This window comes from Aspergillus ochraceoroseus (assembly GCF_002846915.1).
Source record: "Aspergillus ochraceoroseus IBT 24754 chromosome Unknown P175scaffold_8, whole genome shotgun sequence".
Lineage (NCBI taxonomy): Eukaryota > Fungi > Ascomycota > Eurotiomycetes > Eurotiales > Aspergillaceae > Aspergillus > Aspergillus ochraceoroseus.
The window spans coordinates 1,418,111-1,441,585 of record NW_024468483.1 but is presented as its reverse complement, the minus strand read 5'-3'; the positions used below and the strand labels follow the sequence as shown (position 1 = coordinate 1,441,585).

The 23,475-nt window shown below is 50.7% G+C and overlaps 11 protein-coding genes across 11 annotated transcripts; 6 read left to right on the top strand and 5 right to left on the bottom strand.

Moving 5' to 3' along the window:
* Positions 1 to 3: 3 nt before the first annotated feature.
* On the bottom strand, positions 4 to 1,834 carry P175DRAFT_0485964 (NAD-dependent succinate-semialdehyde dehydrogenase; the record flags this gene model as incomplete). Its single annotated transcript, XM_040895611.1, has 5 exons — positions 4 to 155; positions 218 to 479; positions 537 to 1,171; positions 1,305 to 1,674; positions 1,732 to 1,834. The coding sequence occupies 5 exons, from the start codon at positions 1,832 to 1,834 to the stop codon at positions 32 to 34; spliced, it is 1,494 nt and encodes a 497-aa protein (XP_040749802.1). The 3' UTR covers positions 4 to 31.
* A 134-nt stretch (positions 1,835 to 1,968) lies between these two features.
* Positions 1,969 to 4,310, top strand: P175DRAFT_0465442 (putative flavin-containing amine oxidase). Its single transcript, XM_040894873.1, has 2 exons — positions 1,969 to 3,130; positions 3,211 to 4,310. Exons 1-2 carry the CDS (start codon positions 2,390 to 2,392, stop codon positions 4,273 to 4,275), a joined length of 1,806 nt encoding a protein of 601 aa, XP_040749801.1. The 5' UTR covers positions 1,969 to 2,389; the 3' UTR covers positions 4,276 to 4,310.
* A 353-nt stretch (positions 4,311 to 4,663) lies between these two features.
* Positions 4,664 to 6,359, bottom strand: P175DRAFT_0504333 (ketopantoate reductase family protein). The gene is made up of 2 exons (XM_040897836.1): positions 5,763 to 6,359; positions 4,664 to 5,686 (listed from the first exon to the last, which is right to left on the bottom strand). Exons 1-2 carry the CDS (start codon positions 5,959 to 5,961, stop codon positions 4,848 to 4,850), a joined length of 1,038 nt encoding a protein of 345 aa, XP_040749800.1. The 5' UTR covers positions 5,962 to 6,359; the 3' UTR covers positions 4,664 to 4,847.
* On the top strand, positions 6,196 to 7,785 carry P175DRAFT_0560298 (alpha-hydroxy acid oxidase). Its single transcript, XM_040900972.1, has 3 exons — positions 6,196 to 6,488; positions 6,547 to 6,878; positions 6,967 to 7,785. Exons 1-3 carry the CDS (start codon positions 6,331 to 6,333, stop codon positions 7,680 to 7,682), a joined length of 1,206 nt encoding a protein of 401 aa, XP_040749799.1. The 5' UTR covers positions 6,196 to 6,330; the 3' UTR covers positions 7,683 to 7,785.
* Positions 7,786 to 7,879: 94 nt separating this feature from the next.
* Positions 7,880 to 9,097, bottom strand: P175DRAFT_0367674 (uncharacterized protein). Its single transcript, XM_040892936.1, has 4 exons — positions 9,060 to 9,097; positions 8,472 to 8,893; positions 8,231 to 8,383; positions 7,880 to 8,151 (listed from the first exon to the last, which is right to left on the bottom strand). The coding sequence occupies exons 2-4, from the start codon at positions 8,631 to 8,633 to the stop codon at positions 8,077 to 8,079; spliced, it is 390 nt and encodes a 129-aa protein (XP_040749798.1). The 5' UTR covers positions 8,634 to 8,893; positions 9,060 to 9,097; the 3' UTR covers positions 7,880 to 8,076.
* Positions 8,746 to 10,125, top strand: P175DRAFT_0511825 (uncharacterized protein; the record flags this gene model as incomplete). Its single annotated transcript, XM_040898620.1, has 2 exons — positions 8,746 to 8,774; positions 9,303 to 10,125. The coding sequence occupies 2 exons, from the start codon at positions 8,746 to 8,748 to the stop codon at positions 10,123 to 10,125; spliced, it is 852 nt and encodes a 283-aa protein (XP_040749797.1).
* Positions 10,126 to 10,650: 525 nt separating this feature from the next.
* Positions 10,651 to 11,455, bottom strand: P175DRAFT_0504326 (putative formamidopyrimidine-DNA glycosylase). Its single transcript, XM_040897835.1, has one exon. The coding sequence runs from the start codon at positions 11,386 to 11,388 to the stop codon at positions 10,768 to 10,770; it is 621 nt and encodes a 206-aa protein (XP_040749796.1). The 5' UTR covers positions 11,389 to 11,455; the 3' UTR covers positions 10,651 to 10,767.
* Positions 11,456 to 11,583: 128 nt separating this feature from the next.
* Positions 11,584 to 12,666, top strand: P175DRAFT_0518772 (MIX23 family protein). Its single transcript, XM_040899072.1, has 2 exons — positions 11,584 to 11,916; positions 11,997 to 12,666. Exons 1-2 carry the CDS (start codon positions 11,844 to 11,846, stop codon positions 12,506 to 12,508), a joined length of 585 nt encoding a protein of 194 aa, XP_040749795.1. The 5' UTR covers positions 11,584 to 11,843; the 3' UTR covers positions 12,509 to 12,666.
* Positions 12,667 to 13,328: 662 nt separating this feature from the next.
* P175DRAFT_0504325 (peptide alpha-N-acetyltransferase complex A subunit NAT1) lies at positions 13,329 to 16,517 on the top strand. Its single transcript, XM_040897834.1, has 3 exons — positions 13,329 to 13,451; positions 13,578 to 15,548; positions 15,612 to 16,517. The coding sequence occupies exons 1-3, from the start codon at positions 13,370 to 13,372 to the stop codon at positions 16,073 to 16,075; spliced, it is 2,517 nt and encodes an 838-aa protein (XP_040749794.1). The 5' UTR covers positions 13,329 to 13,369; the 3' UTR covers positions 16,076 to 16,517.
* A 1,151-nt stretch (positions 16,518 to 17,668) lies between these two features.
* On the top strand, positions 17,669 to 20,904 carry P175DRAFT_0443602 (uncharacterized protein; the record flags this gene model as incomplete). The annotated part of the gene is made up of 12 exons (XM_040894191.1): positions 17,669 to 17,719; positions 17,778 to 17,817; positions 17,872 to 17,897; positions 17,973 to 18,300; positions 18,362 to 18,552; positions 18,609 to 18,882; positions 18,964 to 19,103; positions 19,166 to 19,296; positions 19,351 to 19,705; positions 19,757 to 19,873; positions 19,934 to 19,973; positions 20,027 to 20,904. The coding sequence occupies 12 exons, from the start codon at positions 17,669 to 17,671 to the stop codon at positions 20,902 to 20,904; spliced, it is 2,571 nt and encodes an 856-aa protein (XP_040749793.1).
* Positions 20,905 to 21,261: 357 nt separating this feature from the next.
* Positions 21,262 to 23,320, bottom strand: P175DRAFT_0485934 (phosphoribosylaminoimidazole carboxylase ADE2). Its single transcript, XM_040895610.1, has 4 exons — positions 22,776 to 23,320; positions 22,605 to 22,702; positions 21,591 to 22,548; positions 21,262 to 21,511 (listed from the first exon to the last, which is right to left on the bottom strand). The coding sequence occupies exons 1-4, from the start codon at positions 23,239 to 23,241 to the stop codon at positions 21,315 to 21,317; spliced, it is 1,719 nt and encodes a 572-aa protein (XP_040749792.1). The 5' UTR covers positions 23,242 to 23,320; the 3' UTR covers positions 21,262 to 21,314.
* Positions 23,321 to 23,475: the final 155 nt, after the last annotated feature.

Here is a 23,475-nt window from a genome sequence, read left to right as displayed (position 1 = left end):
GATATATATATATATATACACATTTTTTAGTTTAAATGGACGCCCGGTGGGCAACGTTGACATTCCCCATCACGATCGTCTTCATTTGCATATAATCATCCATTCCGTACTTGCTTCCCTCTCGGCCAACGCCAGATTGCTTAATACCACCAAATCTAGATAGCAGGGTCAGAACGAATTCTCATTAACATTAAAGCAGGAGGGGTAGAGAACGTACGGTGCAGAAGCAACGGAAATAACACCCGTGTTCACGGCGACCATGCCCGAGTGCAAAGTTTCGGATACACGGGTGGCACGGCTGACCTGCTCGGTGAACACGTACGCGGCCAGGCCAACATCGCAGTCGTTTGCAGACTCAATCACCTCTTCCTCGGAAGTGAACTGTTGAATGGCAGCCACAGGCCCAAAGATCTCTTCGTTGATAATGCGCATATCCCCCGTGATGCCGGTCAGCACGGTGGGCTCGTAAAACGCGGGACCTAGAATGATTTCGATTAGTTCGTTGAAACCAGACTAGAGAGAAAGGGGCTTCCTACCTAGGGACGGAATTCGCTTGCCGCCTGCCACGACCTGGGCGCCTTTCGTCACTGCATCCTCGACAAGCTCTGCGACCCGGTTTACGGCCGAGGCATTGATCAAAGGTCCATGCGTCACGGCCGGGTCAATGGCATTGCCAACTTTGAAAGCACTCACGGCGGCCGCCAATTTGCGAACAAAGTCGGCGTAGATGCCGCTTTGAACGTAAATCCGGTTCGCACAGACGCAAGTCTGCCCCGTGACCTTGAACTTGGAGGCTATTACGCCTTGGATGGCGAGGTTGATATCTGCGTCGTCGAACACAATGAACGGGGCGTTGCCGCCGAGCTCGAGACTGAGCTTCTTGACCGTGTCGCTGGATTGCTTCATGAGAATGCGGCCGACCCGGGTGGAGCCAGTGAATGAGATTTTACGGATTTTGCTGGACGAGCACAGAACCTGGCCGATCTCTGGAGTGTTGTCTGCCGCATGCACAATATTGATGACGCCCTTGGGCACTCCCGCTCTCTCGGCAAGGCGAATGAAGGCGTTGGCAGTGAAAGGAGTTTCGCCGGCAGGCTTGAGGACTACCGCGCAACCGGCCGCAAGAGCTGGGCCCAGCTTTCGGGCAATCATCGCACCAGGGAAATTCCATCTGGGGAACACACCGGTCTATCAGTTTCGTGTTGCTAGCAGAGAGACAAGGGAGGAACCAGACAGAGAGAGAGAGAGAGAGAGAGAGAGAGAGAGAGAGAGAGAGAGAGAGAGAGAGAGAGAGAGAGACATACGGAGTAATCAGGCCGCATACGCCAACGGGTTCCTTGACCACTGCCACTCGGAATCCCCGTGCGCTGTGGGGAATGACATCGCCATATACACGGGCGGCCTCCTCAGAAAACCACTCGAGGAAGCTTGCGGAGAAGTTGACTTCACCCACGGCATCCCCGCTGGCCTTTCCATTTTCCCAGCTAATCAAAGTGGCCAAGTCATCACAGTTCTCCTTGACCAAGTCGTACCAGCGGCGGAGAATGTTGGAGCGTTCGCGCCCGGTGAGATTCCGCCAGTGCGGCATAGCAGCGGAGGCGGCGTCAATCGCCTGCTCGGCGTCTTGAGCAATGGATTCGGGGCATGATCCGATCACCTCATTTGTCGCAGGGTCTTTTGTGCCAAATCTGTCAGTCAGGCCATAGACATTCGATCACCTTCCCGACATACCGTACACATCGAAGCGCTTCCCCGAAGCCGAATCAACCCAGTTGCCACCGATCAGGTTCTGCCCGATCAGAAGGGAGGAGTCTCGCAAGGAATGGCCCGCCATTGGTTCAGATGGGAAGGTGGGATAGGAAGAAAGACGGACGATAAATGCCTAGGTAGCGGTGATTGCACTTTGGACTCGACGCAGCCAATATATCTATCACCCACGGACGCGGAGAACGGACGCTGCGAACGGACAACTGAGCGACTTTCCGAGATAGGCCTCTTTTCCTCGCGTTTTTTGGGGGGACGGGGTGGAGAGAGAGAGAGAGAGAGAGAGAGAGCGTTGGTGGCGGGCGATGCAGTGCGGCAACCTCAAGCGACGCTCTGGACCACAGCCGCGGTGACTTGCCATCCGGCTATCCTCAAGTTTTTTCGCAGTTGGTCATGGACTTAACGTAAGCATCCAAATCCTGGGAAACGGGATATCCGGAAAGTACGGCGAACCAACGTTGGCACGCATTTTACGTTGACGAGATAGAGCTGTCGAGCAGCGAATTCTGGTGATAAGCTGTGGGGCGGCGGTTTTGTTTATTAGCCGTCTTCGAGCTGTCTTCGAGCTGGTTTCTTCCTCTTCCCAACTCCATCTCACAATTTGCCTTCTACTTTCTGGTTCGAGATGGCTCCAAGCGTCAAGTCTGTGGACATTGCGAGCACCGCCAGCGCCTACCATGCCGCCGCGACGGTGAGCCCAGCAGGAAAGCTGCTGCACATCTCCGGCCAGCCCGGAACGACCAAGGACGGTGCTGTGCCCAACGACTACGAATCCCAGATCCATTTGGCTCTTCTGAACCTGCGGAAGATCATCATTGCCGCGGGAGCCTCCATCAAGGATATCGTCAAGCTGAACGTCCTGATTGTCAACTACGACCCCTCCAACCGCAAGCATACTCGCCACATCCAGCGGTTCCTCGCCGGTCACCGGCCGGCTATTACGCTGGTTCCGGTCACCCAGCTTGCTATCGCATCATGGCTGGTTGAGATTGATGCCGTTGTCGCCATCCCAGAACCGTCGCTCCCTCCCTCCCTCCCCCAGGCTACGGAGACGGTTGACGTTGTCATTGTCGGCGCTGGTCTCGCCGGTTTGTCGGCGGCGCATGAGGTTCTGCGCGCAGGACTCTCGTGTGTTGTTCTCGAAGCACGAGACCGCGTTGGAGGCAAGACCTGGAGCCAGCCGCTGCAGGACAAGGGCGTCGTTGAACTTGGCGCTGCTTGGATCAACGACGTGGACCAGCAAAAAGTTTACGGTCTCGCCAAACGCTACGGCGCCGACCTGATCGAACAGAATACGCAAGGCGATGTTGTTTTGCAGGACTTTGATGGAAGCTGCTCGCCTTTTACTTATGGCGACTTGCCTAACGTAATTCCCCCCCCCCCAAAATTTTCTTCCTTCCTTGGGGAGCTTTCGACTGACCTTGAAAAAAAAAAAAAAATTATTAGTTCGACGCAGCAACTCGTGCTCATATCGCGTTCATTCGTGACAAGTGCGAGGCGGACTGCCAGGCCCTTGACGCTTGGAGGCCCAATGACAACACCCTTGACTCCCTCACTTTCGAGGCCTACCTGCGTGCCAGTGGAGCCGATGACGCTGCCGTTGCCACCGCTACGGTCTGGACCCGGGCAATGCTCGGCCAGGACCCCCGTGATATGTCCGCTCTCTTCTTCCTGAACTACTGCAAATCCGGCGGTGGTCTGTTGCAGATGCGATCCGATCGCAAGGGTGGTGGCCAACATCTCCGCATCCGCCAGGGTACTCAGTTCTTCTCTCTGGGGCTTGCCTCGGACCTTCCAGAGAAGGTTGTTCGCCTCTCTTGCCCCGTGGATACTGTCATCCAGAATGTCGATCGATCGCTCAAGGTCCAGGCCGGCGGGGTCGTGTATGCCGCTCGCAAACTGATCACGACCGTCCCAACCCCTGCCCTCAAGAACATCACCTTTTACCCCAAGCTGCCCCCAGCCAAGCAGATGTGGATTGAATCTACCACCTACGGGTACTACACCAAGGCCATGATGGTGTTCAGCGCCCCATTCTGGATTGAGCGTGGTTTCTGCGGCCTGGCCCAGTCCTACACCGGTCCCGCCAGTGTGGTTCGCGACACCTCCAGCCCCGCTGACCAGAAGTACGTCCTGACCTGCTTCATGGCCGCGGACTTTGGCCGCGCCTGGGCCGCGCTGTCCGCCAAGGAGCGCGAACAGCAGCTGCTCGCCCAGTTGGAAAAGCTGTTTGGCGTGTCCAACCTGCAAGAGAAGTTCATCGAGCTGGTCATGTACGAATGGGTGCAGGACCAGTGGGCCGGGTGGGGTTGCCCGTCGACGTCCATGACCCCCGGCGTGCTCGCCACGCTGGGAGGCGACGCCCTGCGCGACAGCTGCGGCGACATCCACTTTGCTGGTACCGAGACAGCGGGTGAATGGAAGGGTTATATGGAGGGTGCGATCCGAAGTGGCGAGCGCGCTGCTGCCGAAGTGATCAAGGGCTTGAACGGAGCTGTCTCGCGGTTGTAATTTTGTTTTTGTTTTTTTTTTTTTTTTTTTTTTTTTTTTTTCCCCCAATTGGTGTACATAGTGGACGCCACACACAAGTTCCTCATTTGTTTTAAATATGATATCAGCTTTACAAAAATCATCACAGAATATTTCCAAAAAAAAAAAAAAAACAATTGTCTGCCTGGTAAATTCGGTATGATCGTTGCTACTTGAGGTGGTTTGAGCCTACTACTACTACTACTACTACTACTACAGCTGCGTCTCGTCTTGTATAACCTCAGTTCATTCAAACAAAGGTTTCGATTAAATTGAAATATTTGTCATTGTTTTCTTTATGGTCATAACTTGGCTGGAAAATCTAGCCTAATATCTGCTTTATCATATAAATTCACCCGGCCATATCTATATCTATATCTATATCTATATATATATATATATATACATGTTGAGTTTCGGGTCTATCTAGGCGTGGTTTCGTGGCATATCTACCGAACTTCCCTCAACCTATGATGAGAGAGAGAGAGAGAGAGAGTTATTACTCCGGATAAGATCTGTATTGAATTGCATTGTCTACCAGCGGCAATGATTGTTTATTGATAAGGGTTCCCCTCCTCAAACACTGGCTTCCACAAGCCTCTGGCTTCCTTCGTCTTCAATTGCACGCCCTTCAGGATGCCATACATGGTCTTCAGTGTGGGCATGGGCACCCCTTTCGCCTCTCCTTCCCGTAGCGGCTCGCCCACGATGTTTTCAAATTCAATAAAGTTGCCCTTCTCGACGTCTTGACACATGCTGGGCTTGAAAGCTGTGTCGGTAGGATCGCATCGGATCAAAATATCGGGCAGCTCCGACGGCAGCTCAATACCCTGGGCCTTCGCAGCGGCCATGATTTCGAGCATGATTGGCCGGATTAAGTTATCGATGATGTGCTCGCTCATCCGCATGCGCGCCGTGTCGATGCGCAGCACAGCGGCGGTCGAATTGAAGCTGGCGTTGTAGACCAGCTTGCGCCACCTGGTCCTGGGGGTATCCGGTTCGTAAACAATCTCCAGTTTGCCGCATCCGTTGTAGATTTCGACGTATTGGCGTGCTGCGGCCTCCGCAACATCCTGTGGGATGTTGGGGTTATGGAAAGGACCGATCTTTTGCGAGTCGGCATCGTCATGGACAATGTTCCCATGTCCTTTCTCGGTTGCGCCGATCATCGACACGCTGCTGATAATAGGGTTTGAGGGGAAGCGGGCGATAAAGGGCTTTTCGATGTTGAGGCCGTTCTGGGAAAGAACAATGCCGGTCTTTCCGGGGGTGACAGCCGGCGCAATCAGCTCGTCAACCGTAGGGGAAACATCAGGGATGTTCTTGGCGGTGACCACGATGTAGTCATAGGGAGCAAGGCCCTCTGTGACCACATTGGGGACTGTGTTCCGGACTGTCAAAAAGTAAACTCGGTTAGTTCTGGACCCCTAGCGTAGAGAAAACGCCCACACCCTCAAATCAAGACTTACTATGCGTTGGCCGGAAGCCCTTGATATCATGTCCATGTTCGATCGAGTCAATGTTCAAACCCCTCTGCGACACAGCTTGATAGTTCGAACGGAAAATGGCGGTCACTTCGGCTTTGCCCCCCACCTCCAAGGCGTACGCCGCCATGGCGCCGACACCGCCGGTGCCGAAAATGAGGACTCTTGCTTTAGCGATGGACATTGTAGCGGTCTGACGGGAGGATGCTGGGCAAGAAAGGTCCAGTGGCCTGATGATCTTATAGCCTGGCGGCGGATGGAGTCAAGGCAGGTCTTGCCTCATATCGTGGAGAATATACAGCAAAGTCCCGTGGGTGGGAAGCGCATTCGGAGTCACGTGTGGAGATCCGAGGAAGTTGTCGGCGACAATTGACCATACCTTTATCGGGGTTCTTTCAGCAATCTAGAACTACGATGGTTGTTTTATGACACAATTGCATTTCGTTCCCTTTTCATCGGTGACGCGGATTGCTTTTAAACATGAATTTCCCCATGAGGTAGCTCAATCTTGACGGCCACCTAGCTCCATTCTGTTCTGGACCCGCGCATCAAGATGGCCGAAGGACCAAGTACACAACCCAATGATCCGATCACCTTGAACGAGGTGGAAGCCCTCGCCAGAGAGAATCTTCCGAAACACATCTACGAATTCTATGCGTCCGGCTCCGATGAACAAAATGCCCTGCTTCGCAACGAAAAGGCGTTTGACAGGTATGCAGTTGCGTTTCTGCCTGTGGTTGTTCCCTGGCCGCTAATTTGGTCCGGATAGGCTGTGCATCCGACCTCGGGTACTCATAGATGTTTCAGAGGTCGACACGACGACTGAGATTTTGGGACACAAGACTAGCCTGCCCATTGGCATCGCCCCGAGTGCAATGCAGCGACTCGCGGGCGGGGATGGCGAGCTCGACGTCGCGAGGGCTGCGGTGAACATGGGATTGAACCTGACCCTCTCTTCGCAATCCACCACATCGCTTGAGGATGTTGCCAAGACCAGAGAAGGGAAGGGGAATAATGGCATCCCAGCACCTCCGTTTTGGATGCAACTCTATCTGCACGCGGACGCCCAGAAGAGTGTTCAATTGATCCGTCGCGCTGAAGGTCTCTTCTTGCCCCCCCCAAACCCAAACCCAAACCCAGAACTTCCAGTGGTAGATTTGTGCTGACAATATTTTCTTCAAATCGATAGCCGCTGGGTATCAAGCCTTGGTCCTTACTGTGGATACCCCGGTCCTGGGGAACCGCCTCTCCGAACGGAAAAAGGCGGTGGTGTTGCCACCGGGCATGGAGTTGCCAAACGTCGAAAAAGCGCCACCTACGCGCGCCAAGAACCAACCAAGCGTCAACCGGCTCCTGATGAATGCAAGGACGGCCGCCGAAGCAAAGGCATTGCGGGATTCCGTGGGCAACATGATGCACAGCTCAAGTTTGACCTGGACACAAACCATCAACTTCCTTCGTTCGGTGACCAAGATGAAAATCATCCTCAAGGGAATTATGACGGGCGAAGATGCCGCGCTGGCCGTTCAGCATGGGGCCGATGCAATTATTGTTTCCAACCACGGTGGTCGGCAATTGGATGCCGCCTGCGCTACCATCGAGGCACTAGACGAAATTGCTACCGCAGTCCAGGGACGCATCCCCGTCATTCTGGATGGCGGAATTCGATCTGGAACAGCCGTGTTCAAGGCGCTTGCGCTCGGAGCTGACTTTGTCCTTGTCGGGCGGCCAGCTCTTTGGGGGCTGGCTTATAAGGGCCGCGAGGGCGTGGAGACGGCGATGCATATATTGGAGCGCGAGTTGAGCCGCACAATGGCGCTGGCTGGGGCGAGGAATCTGCAAGAAATCACCAAAGATAAGCTAGGAGTAATCTCTCGGGACGGCTTTGGGATTGCCAAGTTGTAATTGTGTGTATGTATGTGTGTACGGAATAGTTTCTTATGTATAACTTGATCTATAACACTTTCTTAGCTCAATAGAACAAGAGTTAGATAATAGAAAGGCTACGGGGATAGTGGTTTCAATAATGGAGTTTGATCTCTTATGTCGAGTACTTCCGTAGCTATAGCTAGCCTTGATATCCGAATGTTGGGGTGAGAATTTGAAAATGCCATGTGTCAATATAGAACCGATTGGGAGCAGGCAGGCAGTCCAGCCCCCGTCATTTCAACATCAATTTTGACCCCGAGTGCCTACGGCAAGCCAATTACGTTTTCAGTTTGCTGAATCTATCCGGAGTACTGCGCGAGGGGAACGTATTGAATTCATTCATATCCCAACCCCCTCGGGCCGATTGTCATTAAACCGAAGCAACAAGCTCAATTTCCACCTCGGCATCCAGGGGAAGCTTCGCAACCGCCACACAAGTCCGGCACTGAAGCGAGTAAGTAGTCGTCCAGTCTCTCGTCAGCGCATTGTTTCCAAAAGGTCCAGACAGAAAAGGAAGCCCTCACCGGTTTGACATCATGGGTGAAAACCTTTGCATAGCCCTCGTTGACTTTTCCATAGTGGTCCATGCTGGAGAGGAAGATGGTCACTTTGACCACCTTGCTCAGGTCGCTACCTCCCGCCAGCAGGATTTGTTCGAGATTCCGTAGAGCTTGGACCTATTATTTTTTATTTTTTATTTTTATTTCGACTTGGTTAGACTTTTGTATTCCGTCTGTAAATCATTGGGGTGTGTCACGGGATTACCGTTCTGTCTGAAGCATCGCCTGGGACGAATTGGCCGGTCTTGGGATCGAGGCCCAGGCTGCCGGAGCAGTAGACCATGCCATTGCAGATGATTCCTTGGGACATCAGCGGGCTGGGAGGGGGAGCATTCTGGCTCAGGACGGGGGTTTTGGTGGACGACATTTTGGGTTGTTTTTTTTTTTTTTTTCGAGATGAAGACGGCAGAGGACGAGGGTTCTGGCAGGGGAGAGAGATCGCGAGGGGCGAAATCGAGGATAAACGTCGGGTTTTCAGGATGGATTATTCCCTTCCACCTTCCCCATAGTTCGTTAACGTTTATATGACTCCACAGATCCCACCTGGAATAGTAGTTGGATTGGTTCGCTCAGCATTTCCCTGCCTGATTTCGGATCGCTGGGGCCCAGTGGCGAACCGGGGCGGATCTTGATAAGATTAGTTAGTCATTGAGCTTCCCGATCTCGGAGACTCGGCCGGGATCGCGATCAACAATCTCAAGAGTCAAGTATAGGTTTCTTTACATCATCATAGTTCTTGTCTAGTATTGACTTGGAAAGGAATGTAGATTTTATATTATTAGGACCTACTTACTATTCCCCAGTCGAAGAGAGATGAGGGATCGTCCCCTCGAATACGAGGCTGCACGGTGGTGTGCCTAGGTAGGCACGCTAGGCTTCAGCCTCTCAACCTCTGCGCTCATCCATCTGAGTCACCGATATCAGATGGGTATTTGGCCATTTTGGTCCCGAGAAACCCTCGAATTGATCAATAATCCAACGCCACAAGAAGGAAAATCACTAAAATGTTGAATGCAGCCGCTGCCTCCACGAACAGCAAGGCCATCTTGACATCTACCGCCCAGGAAACGCAAAAGGCGATTCCAACGGTTCTCCGTCTCAGACCCGATGCGCCCCCAACGGGATATCAATGTCTGCCATCAAGATATACCCCGCTAAGTTCAAGATTCTTTCCAAACCTCAGCACTGAAGTCCAAGTGGTGGATGCAGATACCTACGACACGGCCATTCAGATCACCAATGCATACGCATCCAGCGGTGGAGATACCACGCCTGTCTGTGTACTGAATATGGCCAGCGAAAAGAATCCGGGAGGGGGATGGCTAACAGGGGCCATGGCTCAGGAAGAAGCGCTGTGCTACCGAAGCACATTGAGTGCGACACTCAAAAGGCGCTTCTATCCGCTGAAAGAACGCGAGGCGATATATTCACCAAAAGTGGTCATCTTTCGAGAAAGCTATGACAATAACCACCGGATGATGGACCTGCAACGGCCCGATTTTCTCCCCGCCGTCAGCGTCATCAGTGCAGCGGCTCTTCGACGTCCGGCTGTGAACACGAGGACGGTGCCAGCCAGATATGTATACCCCGAAGACCGGCTGTTGATGAAAGACAAGATGCGTGTGATACTTCGTGTCGCTGCGCGCAACCGCCACCGAAGCTTGGTTTTAGGTGCCCTAGGTTGCGGCGTCTTCGCAAACCCGAGCCACGACGTGGCAGACTGTTGGCGAGAAGTTTTACAAGAGCAAGAATTTAGGGGCTGGTGGGATAACATTACATTTGCAGTGCTAAAGGACGTATCCCACGGCACTGACAATTTCGAGGTCTTTCATACGAAGTTGCATGGCCTGAGAGTTTGACCCAATCCACAAACCACACCACCGTTACAGAACCCCTTTTGTGAGCGGGGAGGCAGCTGGGGGTGAGAATAAGAGCGCGGAGCGCGCGGATTATTTTCCCAGTCGCGTTGAGCGCCGTCTTGTTGGCACCCCTTCCGTCTTAATTTTTTCATCCTTATCCTCCGACTTGATGGGCGGTTTGCTCTGTGGCTTCGATTCCGTCTTCTTCAACTTGAGCTCTTCCTTCTTGGCCTTTGGCGCAGTATCTTCCTTTTTGCGCGATGTTCGCTTCCGCTTGACCTCGCGCTCGCCACTGCTTTCGTCCTCATCCACATCGCCTGCCACAGGGCCAGTCTTCTTCTGCACACTCGGAACCACAGCACTTGTCCTACCACCGACAGTAATGAATGTGATTTTCTCTCCATTTGGCAAGGCAGAAGCTTTGTTTTTCTTTCCTTTACTCCATCGGTGCTTGAACAACCAGTCCTCCGGGAATTTGTCCGAGTCGGCCAACAAATCGACAGATGTTGAGCAAACATAATGTATGGAGGAGTGAAGCTGTTTGATCTGGTCCCCTGTCAGTGTATTGCTGTACTGTTCCGGGTGTATTTTAGCATGATATAAGATTTCATCTCTAGACAAATGTCAGCTCGTAGACTATGATCAAGGTTCCGGGTGGAGGAGCACAGACCCCATCCAATTTCCGATCCCACTAATGTTTTCCTGATCGAGAAGAAGCGCCTTGATGGGCTTCTTCCTGCTTTTAAGCTTGTCCCCAAGCCACTTCTCTGTAACAAGATCTTCGTCGACAACGGGATCCGGGCCGTTTTCCTTGAGAGGGCTATGATTCCGGATCTCTTCCGCCGGGCAATCCACCAGGCGGATCCTACCGAGCCTGCGGAAGTCAACAAACGCGGCCTCTGTCTTGGGATCGCCATCGGTTTCCAGCAGAAATTTCCAGTACTTTGGAGGCCACTGCTTGTCCTCTGGCTTTTCCGTTCGGTAGTAATACGTGTCGGCATCTCGGATCTTGAGCCAACCTGCCATGCCAAAATGCATTACAACATGTGGTGGGGAGGACATGGTGATCCAAAAGTATTTCCCTTGTTGTCCTGCGCCAACAATAGTCTTTCCTTGCATCGCCTTCTGAAACTCTGCGGCACTCGTGCCTACTTTGCCATAGACAATGTCATCATGTTGCGTGGAGACTTTGGTAAGGGTCTTGCCAACCAGGTGGAGGCGAATGAAATGTACCACACGATAAATTTCGGCTAATTCAGGCATGGCGTATGATATGAACAGAAAATCAAATACAAGAAATCAAGCAATTCTATCAAGAATGAAAGTTAAGAATGGTTGAGCCCAGCTGTTGTCAGCTCTTAACAACACGAGCAGGAAACGCGTCACGGGTCACGAAGTCCCGTGATCTAGAGGCACCCGATAAGCGGATTGTCATTTAAAGCATCGACACAAAGTCATGGCTTCTCATCGGCCCGGATCGCCTTCGAATTCGAAATTTCCTATCGCAAACTAATAAAAAAGCTTCCTCGGTATTCATAGCATCTTCTTACAACCTATTTTCCACTTATTTCCCTCGTTTGCTGCTGGAGCACCTTTGAGTCCGCTTCTTTACCAAGCTCCGAAGCTCATTACTCGTTTCTGCAACAAGCAATCTGGAGTGGCTCTGGGACACTGCGGGTAAACAGGAGAGGAGTACCGGGGCTCTTGACGGTCGTAAGATGCCACAAGCTTCTTCAACGCCAGCTCCTGAGCTGAGTCCTCGGTTTTGCTTCAATGAGAGGTTACTTCGAGGTATGTGGTGCCATCCATCATTGGCTTAGCTTGGAAACCATGCGGATTTAGACTCACCGGTATATGACTGTGTGGAATAGACTTCTTAAGTCTCTCCAGGTCCACGATAGATGATTCAATTACCCAAAATGTCAACGCGCTGTTCACCCCCGCTCGAGAGGGGTTCGATCCTTCCTCTACTTCTCAGCGCCAGACAGATTCAAGAGCCGGCCGCCAAATAGACACCACTGCTTGCCAAAACTTCAAAGACAAAGTCTTGTTCCCCTCCTGGCAGACCCGATCCGATGTTCTCACATATTGTGCTGGAGTGGCCACAAGCCCAGACCCGGATGATCCGGATCTTCTCCTACGAGAGACTGAATCTGCGAAAGATCGGGAACGAGTCGTCGATGAAAGATTAGATCCATACTCGGCGAGATTCTTTCCCCGGGAGCCACGCACTGAATCGTTAGCCAATGTCATACGCAACCAGCGTACAGTGGAAGAGATCATACGAGCGCGCACATGGGGAATAGTTTCCGAAAGATGCGGCGGCTCTTCTGAAGGTTGGGAGGGAGCTCTTAACCGCTGGCGTGAACAGAATCAGCGATGAACCAGTTAATCCGGAATCCAGCATTTGATGTTTATATAAAGTTTTTTGTGAGCTTGATAAATCCCCTATCTTGGAAGCTTTTTTGCATTTACCTGTATTTGTACGAAAAAGAAGGCAATGTTAATCTACTGAATGAATTACGATTAATATGTTTGGATTTCGTTATAAGCAGCAGTCTTGCTCGGCCCGCAAGAGTCTGCTTGCTGTAGAATATACTTCGCCTAACCCTAGATCAAATCCCAATCAGCACAAAATAGTCCTGAAAGAGCACTCCTGCAGCATTATATATTCCTCACGAATATCCCAAAGCAATGTCAGTTGGCCCTGTATTTCGCTAGCTCCAGTGTATTGTCTCTTGACCTTGCAGATACATATCAAACAAACAGTAAATTGAGCGCGAGGAAACCCCGGAGGGAAGAATTTTTGTAATCTCAATACCTATGAATTGGAAATTGCGGTTGGTTGACGGTGATGCAGTCGTCGTCTCGGATAATTATTTCATCTGTCGCCGGGCTTGTCCTGGGAGCTTCGGAGTTGAAGCGCTATTGGCAACCGCATCAGGGCCGTCCAGAGGAGTGGTCTTTGGGAGTTAGGTATGGGGACTAATTGTTAATAATTGCTCTATGTGATTTTTCTTTTTTTTCCAAGAACAAGAATAAGAATAATAAAAAGAAGTTGTTGATATAGTAGAAGTGTTAGCCCATACATAGCTTATCGATGCGTTTGCCTAACTAATCGCTCTTCGTTCCCACATTTTCTCCCTTCCGCCCCCCCGCGCGCACATCAGCTTCTTTTAACGGTCACTTGGCAAGAAACCCCCCCCCCCCTTCCCCCAGCTTCGCCAACACTGCCACGTCTACCATGCCACAGCAATTGAGTTCCAAGGACGCCTCCTTGTTTCGACAGGTGGTTCGTCATTATGAAAACAAGCAATACAAGAAGGGTGAGTCCCAATCGGCGGAAGAGTCCTAAGGATCGACCAAATCGACCACGGTGGTGGTTGCTCATGCGGACGAACATATATGGCTGACCGTCACCCTTTTTGTTTCCCCCCCTTGGAAATATGTAGGCATCAAGACTGCTGAGCAGATCCTCCGGAAAACCCCTAACCATGGCGATACGTTAGCGATGAAGGCTCTGATTATGAGCAACCAAGGTCAGCAGGAGGAGGCCTTTGCGCTGGCCAAAGAAGCCCTGAAAAATGACATGAAATCGCACATCTGCTGGCACGTTTACGGGTTGCTCTATCGAGCTGCGAAGAACTATGAGGAGGCCATTAAGGCGTATAGATTTGCATTAAGGATCGAGCCGGAATCCCAGCCTATTCAGCGAGACCTCGCCCTCCTCCAGATGCAAATGCGGGATTATCAAGGTTATATACAAAGCAGGAGTGCTATGCTACAGGCTCGACCGGCCTTCCGACAGAATTGGACCGCTTTGGCCATCGCGCACCACCTCTCGGGGGACTTGGAGGAGGCCGAAAAGGTGCTCACGACGTACGAGGAGACGCTGAAGACTACACCGCCACTTTCAGACATGGAACACTCCGAGGCTACTCTGTACAAGAATATGATAATCGCTGAGTCGGGGGACCTGGAGAAGGCGCTGGAAAATCTCGAGTCTGTGGGTCACCGAGTCAGTGATGTGCTTGCCGTGATGGAGATGAAAGCGGATTATCTCTTGCGACTCAATAGAAAAGAGGAAGCGGCTACAGCCTACAGTGCCCTCCTGGACCGCAACCCGGAGAACTCCATCTACTATGACGCTTTGATCAGAGCTAAGGATATCCCAGCCGATGACCACAAGGCTCTGAAGGCTGTGTATGACTCCTGGGTCGAAAAGAACCCGCGCGGCGATGCCCCTCGCAGAATCCCTCTGGACTTCCTGGAAGGCGATGACTTCAAGCAAGCGGCTGATGCATATCTGCAGCGTATGCTTAAGAAAGGCGTTCCGTCTCTCTTCGCGAACATCAAGCTTCTATACACCAACTCAAGCAAACGGGATACCGTACAGGAGCTGGTAGAAGGTTATGCGTCGGGAGCAGCCGTTGTGCAATCTAACGGTTCTGCTGAAGGCGAGAGTGACAAGGAAAAGACTGATTTCCTCTCCTCCGTGTTCTACTTCCTTGCGCAGCACTACAACTATCGCCTGAGCCGAAATCTCCCCAAGGCCATGGAAAACGTCGACAAGGCCATCGAACTGTCTCCTAAGGCTGTCGAGTATCAAATGACCAAGGCTAGGATATGGAAGCACTACGGTAACCTCGAGAAAGCGGCTGAAGAAATGGAGAAGGCTAGGAAAATGGACGAGAAGGATCGCTACATCAACTCCAAGGCCGCCAAATATCAGCTGCGCAACAATGAGAACGACAAGGCACTTGATAATATGAGCAAGTTTACCCGGAATGAGGCCGTTGGCGGAGCCCTTGGCGATCTTCATGAAATGCAGTGTGTTTGGTATTTAACTGAGGATGGCGAGTCTTACCTACGACAGAAGAAGCTTGCACTTGCTCTCAAGCGGTTCCACTCCGTTTATAACATCTTCGATGTCTGGCAAGAGGATCAGTTTGATTTCCACAGCTTCTCCCTTCGTAAGGGTATGATCCGTGCTTACGTTGACATGGTTCGCTGGGAGGACCGTCTGCGCGAGCACCCCTTCTACGCCCGCATGGCACTTTCTGCTATCAAGGCCTATATTCTTCTTCATGATCAGCCCGACCTAGCCCACGGACCCCTTGGTCTCAATGGTGATGAAGGCGATAGCGCTGAACGGAAGAAGGCCCTCAAGAAGGCCAAGAAGGAGCAGCAAAGACTTGAAAAGGCCGAAGCGGAGAAGCGCGAGGCAAGGAAAGCTGCTGCTGCTACTGCTAAGGGTTCAGACGGGGAGGTGAAGAAGGAAGATCCGGACCCGCTAGGCATTAAGCTTGTTCAGACGCAGGACCCTCTAAAGGATGCGATGAAATTCCTTACTCCCCTGCTCGAATTCTGCCCTAAGAATATCGAGGCTCAGTGCCTTGGATTTGAGGTCAATCTTAGACGAGGTTTGTATTTTTATCCCACTTTTGGAAAGTAACGCCTGTGTTTTTAACTCATAACCTGTTTAGGCAAGTACGCACTTGCTCTCAAGTGTCTCTCAGCAGCACACGCGATCGACGCATCGAATCCAACTCTACACATCCAACTACTCCGATTCCGCCAAACCCTGGACAAGCTGTCTGAGCCCCTTCCGCCCCAGGTTGCAGAAGTGGTCGACGCGGAATTCGAGACGCTGCTCCCAAAATCCCAAAAGCTTGACGAATGGAACGCCTCATTCCTCTCGGCGCACGGTGACAGCATTCTGCATAAGCACGCATATCTTACTTGCCGTCAGCTTCTAAACCCCGATTCAAGACCAGAATGCGAAAGCGAGCTTAATTCAACTCTGGACTCGAGCGACGTGTCACTTGAGACGGCCCTCGCTGGTTTGAACTTGGTAACTGAGTGGGGGAGCAACCAAGCGGCGAAGGCGGCCTATTCCGAAAAGGCTAGTGGGAAGTGGCCCGAGTCGACCTTGTTCCAGCTCAGCTGAGATCTACCACAGCGGTTTGGTAACTGGTCAAGAGAACGATGATTTGCCTCGTTTTCTGTCGATATCCATGACATGTCCGCCTTCGCGGGTAAGAGGTATTTAATACCTCTTTTAGGATGCTTCGTCAAATACTAGCGAAGCGAGAACCTAGATAGGAAACCCTGAAAATCACGCGATAAAACTCCAAAAAAAAAAAAAAAAGACGCATGGGATAGATGAAAAATGAGTGTATGAATATGTAGGGTCAAAGGCTTTTATTGGTCTGGGAGTTCGTTCACCTTCACTTTTCTTGTTCTGATACCAAACTACATAGTATAGCCGAAGGATACCAAGTAGCACTTTTCTCCTCTTCTCTCATCTAGGACAGCGCATATATGCATGGAGACAACGAAGCTTGTGAAAATGTTTCTTTAGAGACATGGATTAAGTTAGGCACTGCCTGTTCAAGTTTACATGCATTCTTTTCTATAGACGAGTTGAGACCGTGGCCTACCAACATAGGGTATGTCTATGGAACGGAAACAAGGTCCACCAGTGTCCCACCATTTCATTTCGAGACCTGTCATCCTCCGTTATCGAATGAATATAGAAGCGAATTTGGGGTGCAAAATATCCCCAACGGCGAACTTCAGACGGTGACGTCGGGATGACACCGTTTGAGGCAATCAGGAAAGAACTCGTGAAACTTGTCGACTTCCCAAACCTTTCAGCTTCAACTTATTCTTGGAATTCAGTCTCGAGCTTCCTCACGGGGAAACTTCCAGCCCAACAAAGTTTCTCCAGGTACCTACCAAGTGCCATCCCCGCGGCCCAGATACCTAGCTACCTAGGGCCTCCCTTGCGTGTCATGCGAGGTGGGTGGTTGGCTCGGAGCTTCCTTCAGCCAAATCTTTGCAGGCCTTGTCTCAAACCCAGAATACCTAGGTATATATCCATGAGAATCGGAATGGCCTTGATTTGCTTCAATTGTACGATGATGACTCGTGGTTGATTACCATGCTATCAGTGGGCTGACCCGTTGGTCGAAACGACCCTGATCCGACCGCAGATCCCCACGATCCGAACCTCTCCCATGCATCATTCGGTCAAGCCTTGGAGATGAGATCATGGGTGAACTCTCGACTTTTTTATACTTTGATTCTTGGAGGACTCGTTGCAGTCGTTGCTCCTGCAACGACACCGTGACGTCAATACGGCCCGAGCCTACCTACTAAATGGCTGTTGCTGGATGCTGGCAAGGAACGATAATAAAAGAGGAGAAACATTTGGGTTCTCCTTGATTTCTTCCCTTTCTTCCTCCTTCACTTCCCCCCTTAACTCCCTTTCTTCAAACTAGGTGGACCTCCAGGTGTCTCTCCGGCATTCTCTCCCCCAAGACTCATTCCAGTGATACCCTAGCGACACGCCCCTTTCTCCTATAGTTTACTTGTTTTGAAATCCTCCCCTCTCTCTTCTCCCATCGTTTCACCTGAGCTTTGATTTCAATTGAAAGTGGCGGTCGTCGATCTCTCGTGAGATAAACATACCATTACTATCCACTGCAAACGTACTGCGCACTCATCTGGGAGGTGATAGTGCCTGACGCATTTCATCATGCCTGCACCGGTCGTTAATCGTCCGACAGATGTCCGACAGAAGGAAAAGGTAGGCCCTAACCTCTCGTCATGATTAAAGGAACTGTTGTATCTAACTGCCTTTAAAGGACATCAATCAAAAGCTGCATCTCTTCGGAATCTACCAAGGTAAGGCGAAGGCGCAATTGACCAAAATGTATGAAGACTAACCGAGCGTAAAAGCCTTCAAGTACGGCAAGCTTCCATCTGTAAGTATCCACCATCTGTAATAGTCTTCGAATCGATGCGATTATGTGCCTGCTAACTGGTATCTTTCGCAACAGAATAAGCAATGCGATGTTGCTTTGAATAGCGCCCTCAATTTCAAGGCTCTCACCCATCCATCACAGGAGCTATCAGAGGAGGGTCAAATACTCGTGGAAGACCTTCGACGGGTGATTGAACAAGCCAAGAGGCTGATTCTCAGCAAGAATGATGGCCAGCTACTTCAGGAATTCATTTGGGGAGCAGAACATGTGGGCGTGGAAGATGTGCAGAACATAGAAGTTGGGATCACCAAGGACTCCGCTCAACAAGATGCGATGCAGGCTAGGGAGGGATTAAAGACTCTTGGGACACTGTTAATTACCAACGGCGAGTTTCGAAAACTGCGTAAGTACATCGACCATTGTCCTTGTTGGAGATCATTAGATTGACTAGAACTCGTTTATAGTTAGTGATGCTATGATTGTCGTCCGTGATATTGCCAGCGATGTATCGCAGAAAGCTGCCGACAGACTCCGTCCATCAGAGGATCAACTGGCCCAAATTGACCAACCTGCCGAGGAAAATGTCTGGCATGAAACTTCTGATGTATCAAAGTACAAAGACCAGGTCAAGTCTCGCTTCAAGAAGGAGAAAGCTGTGAGTTATTCCTGCCTTCCTAAGGCTTGGCATTTAGGTTCTCACACCTGCTATAGCAAAAGGAAGCTGCCGACGTTGTCGATACCGCTGCTCAAGCTGCCACCGGCAGCCGACAGGCAGTCCAAATCGCAGATATTGATGCGCATGCTGGCGTTACTGCTGCGACTCAACAAGCGAAGGAGAAAATACCCGAGGAGCAAAAGGACCGCACTCGGGAGATGGCCGGCAAAGCGAAGAATTATTTGTCTCAGAAAATACCACAAGATCGACGGGAGCAGACTGTCTGGCGCCTTAAGAAGGTGGTTATAGAGATTCAAGGACACCGCGATTGTGAGTTTTAGCTATTTCTACGTTAAACCCACTCAACATGAGAACTGGGGAAGCTAATAATGTGATCCATCGGACGTATAGACCAACAGGCTATCGAAACATTGCTTTCAATGGCTGAAAAGTATGGTAGTCAAACAAGGAATATTTCTCAACAGGGCGCAGGAAATGTCCAGGGAGTCCGAGGACAAGAAAATGTCCAAAACATGGAAAAGAACCTGCGGGTATGTTGGTCCAATGGATACATTGTTTCACAACAAAGGCTGACTCTTGAATTGAATTGTAGGTTTTGATAGAGCGTTTTGCACATAGTACATCTCTAGATGACCTTTTTGACTCCTTGGAAAATATCTACCGTGATGCAGATAAGGACCCCGAGTTGAAGGGATGGTTCAAGAATGTCAACACCTTTATTCGGTAGGGTTGTTAGCAAACTATTATGGCGATGGTGAATCTAATATATGCCCAAAGGAAAACCTTGCAAGAGCAGGGATATGTTATGCAGGATACCTGGTCTCATCAATATGATCAACTCGCTGAACATGGACGGTATTTACTCCGTGGGCGCTACAAGAACAACACAGATCGCATCTTGGACGAGCTGAAGTTTATCGGCGATCAGTTTAACCAAGATCCACAGAATAAGGCCTTTGGAGACTCGATGCAGCAACTCTTCAATGACCTGGGGCGTGATTCGAATGGCAAAGTTGCATTCAAGAAGCATCTGCTGAAGGATATTAGGGATGTTATTTTGCCCGCTGTGTTCGAGAATATCCGCTATGTCCCTGTCCCTCGTATTGAAGTTTCGGACCCGATGGCCGATGTGGTATGTATCATTACCTGTTTTCTTGAACCTAATATGCTAACAATCATGTAGGTTATTGAAAATCTAGTGATTGAGAGTGACAACCTCATGCCCAACGTGGTAGAATTCGGAAGTGACAACTACTTCCGTTGGGGACGTAAGAAGATCAGCAACAAAAGAGACAACAAAGTGAGTCACCTCCACTATGAGAACATCATTTGGTATTCAGTACGCTGATAATGGATCCAGATCATGATTTCCGTATCGGGTATCCAAGCGGATCTTAGGGGTAAGCTCTCTTTAGCTAATGGAAACGACCCATTTTGCTAATTTTCCTCATAGATGTTAGCTACTATATCGACAAGAAACAGGGCTTCCCATCTATTACCGATACTGGAGTGATGGATATCTTCCTTGGAGGCACGGGTTTTGGATTCAAGATTGCCGCATCTACTGCTCACAAAGAGGACCGTCAACATTTTGTCAGGCTAGATAAAGTAGCCGTCAAGATTGACACTATTTCCGTGAAGTTGAAGAAGTCCAAGCATAAGGTCCTCTTCACCATCTTCAAACCTTTGCTCTTCCGGGTGGTTCGACCTGTCCTCGAAAAGGTGCTCGAGAAACAAGTTCGAGACGCATTCATGAAGGGCGATGCATTCGCATACGAGGTGCATAGCGAAGTCAAGCGCGCCCAGGAAACTGTTCACGAGAAACCTGAAGACGCACCGAATGTCTACAACCGGTATATGGATGCATTCCGTACCAGATGGGAGTATAAAAAGCGCAGAGCTGCCGAAGTCGCTCCGCGTGAGACCAAAGTGCAGACTACAACCACACTGAAGGATTCCCTTTTCCCTGATATCGAACTACCTGGCGGCATCACTACCAAAGCTACCGAATATGACGAGATCGCAAAGAAGGGTGAGCGCTGGGAGTCTCCAATCTTCACTATCGGCACCGCCCCAGAGTCAACTGATATCCCCAAGCCAGCCGACATCTCTCGTAAATCTCACACTACAGCTGCGGGTCAGTTGGCCGATCAGCCTGCTGCTGGTACAGGGACCCATGTTACCAACGGTGGTGCGGCGGGAGTTACCAATGGTCACACCAAGACCTTGACAACCAACGGCCGCACTCATGTCGAGACGAACGGCAAGCTTACCCAGAATATTTCCATGATTGCAGGAACGGACACTGCCTTTAACCCTCAAGCTGCGTAAATTGTATCCTAAAACCTTGAGGGGGTTGTGGTTGTACCTGTAATAGCCCATACGCACCTTTTTCTTAATACCTTAATTGCTATGCCTGTTTTTTACTGTCGCCTGTACTTGGTTCTCTTCTATTCTCCCTTTTTGTGTGCGTGAGTGAGTTATGTGGCCTTCATGTATTCAATCCAATGTTTATCGAGTTTTTAATCGGGTACCCTACCTTTTGAAATTATACAGAATATTGAAAGCCCTACCCTGCCGAGTTCTTCCTGAGTCAAACCTGACTTGTCTTTTTGGCTTCTTCTACAACACGTTACATGGACTAAGAAAAAAAAAATTGAAGATAAACAAGAAAAGAAAATCTATTATGACTCTATATAATGACTCCTGAAACTTTTCTGATATATATCATGCTCACCCTCTCACATTTGATTGAAGTACCTTTCCCACCCAAGCTCTCGCATTTTCGTACCCTTTAATTCCATGTTCTCTGCCCTAGCGTTTTCAGCGTAGGCCTCGACCTTGCTCTGGATGGCGGGGTCAAAGGCACCGAGAATGCGAGCGGCTAAGAGAGCCGCGTTGATGCTGTTGTTGATTCCGACTGTGGCGACGGGGACACCTGGAGAGGGAAAATGTCAGTAAGGGATCAACAACACTTGGGGTTGTTTGAAGGAGCGAGAGAGGAGAGGAAGAATTACCTCGAGGCATCTGCACAATGCTGTAGAGGCTATCTACGCCATCCAAGGAGCTGCCCTTGACAGGTACACCGATGACAGGGAGAGCGGTATGCGCAGCAGCCATTCCAGGGAGATGGGCCGCACCGCCTGCAGCGGCAATGATGACCTTGATGCCGCGGGCTGCAGCTTTGGCGGAGTATTCAGCCATGTAGGTTGGCGTTCGGTGAGCAGAGGTGATATCGACTTCGGGCTCGATGCCGAAGAAGTCGCGGAGGAGCTTGAGTCCCGGAACCAGGGTTTTCAGGTCACTGTCGGAACCCATGATGACTGCTACGGAGGGGACGGGCTTCGAGGGGCCGGACTTCTGGGGCTGGGTCTTGACGTCGGAGCGCTGTGAGCGGATCTCGTCTACGACGTCGATTAGGGGCTGGATGTAGGCCTCTGCTTCGTGCATGGTAGCAGCAGTCACTGTGACATGGCCCATTTTACGGCCTGGTTTGGCGGCGCCCTTGCTGTAGAGGTGGATGCTGGCGTTGGGGATGGAGAGAGCGGCCTCTGCGGCCTTGAGGTGGGTGTCTGGAGCAGCCCCACCGATGATGTTGAGCATAATGGATGGCTGGCGGATCTTGAGGCTCTCGGGAGGAATGGGGAGGTCGAGGATAGCGCGCAGGTGGGTATCGAATTGGGAGAGGGCGCATCCTTCGATGGTGTAGTGTCCAGAGTTGTGGATTCGGCTTGCAATCTCGCAAAGGAGGAGGCTGTTGTCTTCGAGAAGGAACATTTCGACACCGAAAACACCCTTCCCATCGAAGGCTGCAACGGCTTTACGGGCTAGCTCTTGTGCCTTTTGGTTGATGGCATCTGATACATTGCGGGCGGGGGCGTACACCAGCTTGCATACCGAGTCCTCCTGAACAGTCTCCACGGTGGGGTAAGAGAGAATGTCGTCTTTGGTTTTTACAACCATAACAGCCAATTCCTAGGGATAACTCTGTTAGAGATAATTGTTGTATTGCATGGTGGGAACCAAACTACCTTCTGGAAATAGGCCCATTTCTCTGCATACAATGGACGTCCTTTCAGGAATTCAAGAGCGTCTGGGATATCGTCTTTAGAGTTGATGCGGTAGTTGCCTATCAACCAATTAAGCCATTATTAGCCCTTTTCCCTTTGTGACGCGTATGGTGTTTCCTTCCCAAGACTTACCACGTCCATCGTAAGCCATAGTCTTCGACTTGAGCATCAAGGGATACCCTAGCTGCCCGCCAACCTTGGCCAATTCCTCCGCAGTATTTTCAACCAACTCGCGATGTTGTGCCATAGGAATACCATACTTCGCCAAATGCTCCTTCTGATTGAACTTATTCTGAATTGTGCGAATTGCCTGCCAGCTGGGCTCGATCTGGACCTGCGACGCAACCTCCTCTAAAGCATAGGTATCGACATGCTCAATTTCCGCGGTGATGACATCGCACTTTTTGGCCAATTCCTGCACAGCCTCACGCTCTTTGAAGGAGCCGGTGACATGGCCATCGTGGGAACTAATTTGCTTCGCTGGAGCGCTCTCCGCATCGAGGATATTGACTTGGATGTTGAGTCTATTCGCGGATTCAACCAGCATGCGACCCAGCTGGCCCCCACCGAGGATGCCGACCTTGGGAGAGTTCCACATTTTGAGATATGTAGCGATAGGGAAAGGAATTCGAGGGGAGTTGTGTAGACTTAAGAAGAGAAGAGGTACCTGAAGTCAATGCAGAGTAACAAATGAATCATTGCAGCCCCTCCATGACTCCGCTTTCGGCCTAATCGGGAAGGCAAGAAAAAAATCTGGTATCATCACGTGAGAGCATGATAAGCGTTTGCATCGACCAATCAGAAGTGAGAATTTGACGGGAGAGCCGCTCCT